Consider the following 3,544-nt stretch of genomic DNA (forward strand, 5'->3'; position numbering starts at 1 on the left):
CTGCAGCAGTGCGCCACCGGGCCGGCCTGAGGCATCAGTTTTGAGACCCAGGAAATGAATATGATATGCACCTGAGGTGCATTTCCCATCTGACGGGACTGCAAAGATCCAGTGAGATGACAACGTATGGGAAAGAACTGTGTATTCCACCAAAATACAAATGAAAAGTGCTATTATTCACACTAAAAGACAAAATAGGTTGACCCTCCTTTCCTTACTTTTGCTTTTTCCTGCCGAACTTCTTTGGCCAAGGTCTTTAACATCTTCAGCTGTTCCTGCAGGTCAGGAGGTAAGGTCTTTTTCACTATGGAAAAGGGAGGCCTTACTGTCAGAGGGGTTAGATTTCTAGTGGGTTCCCAATCTCCATTTCCAGCCCCCACAACTAGGAAGCTACCCCAGAGAACAACAGGACATATTGCTTTATCTGGCTTCTCCTGGTGACTGGGGGAGTGGAGGTAGGAAGAGAAAATTGTCCTTAGCCCATAAAAAACCCACCTAATGCTTGATATCCCAAGGGACTTTGGGACAACTGGCCTATTTCCATCCACCTCTAAAATCTGAATTACTCTCTGGGCCTAGGGCTGTAAATGGACAAATGGTAATTTTAATTCTTCGACATTCTCTCTCCCCACCCACCACCTTATGCTACCATGCTGTAGGAACCCAGCGTTTCCCAGCTGCCATCCAGAGGGTCTGACAAAGCCCTAAGAGCCTGCCTCATTCCTCTCCTGAGGCTCTTTCAATCCTACTGGTTTAGTTCCATCCTTTGCCCACCTATTCACTTGGACACTCAGGGCTATGGGCAAACCCAGAATGACTAAGAATGGACATCCTATTTTCAGGGACTCAGGAAGAAGTCTGGTAGCCAGGAGTTGAGGCCAGGGGGAGCAAAGGATGAAATCAACTTAGAACTAAGACAATGGTCTCTTCTCCATCGACAGGTGACACCCACCCATCAGAGTGAGCAGGTACTGTATCTTCTCCAAATCAGTCTGCCCAGCTTTCTCCTCATTCAGAGCCCTCATGTTATCCTTTAGCTCCACGTAGAGGCCGATGAGCTCTCCCATCAGACGAAATGTTTCCACGGCCATAGGGAAGCTAGGAGCCACTTTATCCAGTGAATCGTGTCGCTCACTCTGGACCTCACTCCTTTCTGGTGAGACTTGATGGAGATGGCTAAGGGACTCTGGGCTCCTGAGAAAGGTGACATCTTCGCCTGAGGCAGCCTGGGAAGGAGTTCCAGTTTGGGTTGAGGCACGTATTCTATTTAGATCCAAACCTTCCTGGTCATGCTGATCAACACCTAGTTGCCCGGGACCACCATAGCCAGGATACACTGGGCCATGGTAGTCTGAGTATGCATGGCCATGTTGACCTGCACCTGCGTATACCTGGTCATGCTGATCTGGGCCAGGTGACACCAAATGCTGTTGATCTGGGTGTGCAGATCCCAAGACTGTTCTTAATGGTCTTGGGCCACGCTGGTCTGTGCCAAGGTGCATCAAACCTTGCTGATATATCTCTGGTGGTACCAAACCTTGACTGGCTAGGAGTGGTGACACCTGGCCATGTTGCTCTCTGCCAGGAGGTACCACACCATGCTGATGTGGGCGTGGAGGTATAAAACTCCGAGGACCTGCCTGGAATGTTGGAGGGACATGAAACTGTGTGTCTGGTGCTATCAAGTCTTGCTGATCTGCACCAAGTTGTCTCAACCCGTGCTGATCCATTCCAGGCTGCAATAAACCACGTGGATATACACCAGGTTGAACCAAACCACGAGGATAGAAACCTCGTTGCACCAAACCACGCTGATCTGCACCGCGTTGTACCAAACCAGGTGGATATGCACCAGGTTGCACCAAACCAGGCAGGTAGGCACTGGGCTGAACCAAACCAGGAGGATATGCACCAGATTGAACCAAGCGATGTGGATCTGCACCAGGTTGCACCAAACCTCGCTGATCTGCACCAGGTTGCACCAAACCATGCTGATCTGCACCAGCTTGCACCAAACCATGCTCATCTGTGCCAGGTTGCATGAAACCACGCTGATCCCTAGTAGGTTGCACCAAACCATGCTCATCCACTTTAGGTTGCACCAAACCACTCTGATCCACTCCAGATTGCACCAAGCCACGCTCATCAGCGCCAGGTTGCACCAAGCCACGCTGATTCATTCTAGGATGCACCAAGGCACGCTGATCCATTCTAGGTTGCACCAAGCCACGCTGATCCATTCTAGGTTGCACCAAGCCACGCTGATCCACTCCAGGTTGCACCAAGCCACGCTCATCAGCGCCAGGTTGCACCAAGCCACGCTGATCCATTCTAGGTTGCACCAAGCCACGCTGATCCACTCCAGGTTGCACCAAGCCATGCTGATCTATTCTAGGTTGCACCAAACCACGCTGATCTACTCCAGGTTGTACCAAGCCACGCTCATCAGCGCCAGGTTGCACCAAGCCACGCTGATCCATTCTAGGGTGCACCAAGCCACGCTGATCCATTCTAGGTTGCACCAAGCCACGCTGATCCACTCCAGGTTGCACCAAGCCACGCTGATCCATTCTAGGTTGCACCAAGCCACGCTGATCCACTCCAGGTTGCACCAAGCCACGCTGATCCATTCTAGGTTGCGCCAAGCCACGCTGATCCACTCCTGGTTGCACCAAGCCACGCTGATCCATTCTAGGTTGCACCAAACCACGCTGATCCACGCCAGATTGCACCAAACCATGCTCATCAGCACCAGGTTGCACCATACCACTCTGATCTATTCTAGGTTGCACCAAACCATGCTGATCCACTCTAGGTTGCACCAAACCACTCTGATCCATGCCAGGTTGCACCAAACCACGCTGATCCATTCTAGGTTGCACCAAACCATGCTGATCCACGCCAGATTGCACCAAACCATGCTCATCAGCGCCAGGTTGCACCATACCACTCTGATCTATTCTAGGTTGCACCAAACCACGCTGATCCACGCCAGATTGCACCAAACCATGCTCATCAGCGCCAGGCTGATCCACTCTAGGTTGCACCAAACGACTCTGATCCACGCCAGGTTGCACCAAACCACGCTGATCCATGCCAGGTTGCACCAAACCACGCTGATCCGTGCCAGGTTGCACCAAACCACGCTGATCGATGCCAGGTTGCACCAAACCATGCCGATCTATTCTAGGTTGCACCAAACCACGCTGATCAATGCCAGGTTGCACCAAACCACGCTGATCCATGCCAGGTGTCACCAAACCACGCTGATCCATGCCAGGTTGCACCATACCACTCTGATCTATTCTAGGTTGCACCAAACCATGCTGATCCACTCTAGGTTGCACCAAACCACTCTGATCCACGCCAGGTTGCACCAAACCACGCTGATCCATGCCAGGTTGCACCAAACCACGCGGATCGATACCAGGTTGCACCAAACCACACTGATCCATGCCAGGTTGCACCAAACCACGCTGATCCATGCCAGGTTGCACCAAACCACGCCGATCTATTCTAGGTTGCACCAAACCACGCTGATCCA

General features: G+C 51.9%; 1 protein-coding gene across 1 annotated transcript in view; it reads right to left on the reverse strand.

Annotated features, from left to right (window-relative positions):
• Positions 1 to 3,544, reverse strand: part of QRICH2 (glutamine rich 2) — a 38,043-nt gene that overhangs the window by 13,959 nt on the left and 20,540 nt on the right. The window contains exons 7-10 of the mRNA XM_008594817.1: positions 2,193 to 2,781; positions 1,883 to 2,051; positions 953 to 1,792; positions 219 to 304 (exon numbers count right to left, since the gene is read on the reverse strand). Coding sequence (XP_008593039.1) covers positions 219 to 304; positions 953 to 1,792; positions 1,883 to 2,051; positions 2,193 to 2,781 — 1,684 coding nt within the window. The remainder of the gene's footprint in view (positions 1 to 218; positions 305 to 952; positions 1,793 to 1,882; positions 2,052 to 2,192; positions 2,782 to 3,544) is intronic.

This window comes from Galeopterus variegatus, unplaced genomic scaffold, assembly GCF_000696425.1.
Source record: "Galeopterus variegatus unplaced genomic scaffold, G_variegatus-3.0.2 Scaffold11642, whole genome shotgun sequence".
Taxonomy (NCBI): domain Eukaryota; kingdom Metazoa; phylum Chordata; class Mammalia; order Dermoptera; family Cynocephalidae; genus Galeopterus; species Galeopterus variegatus.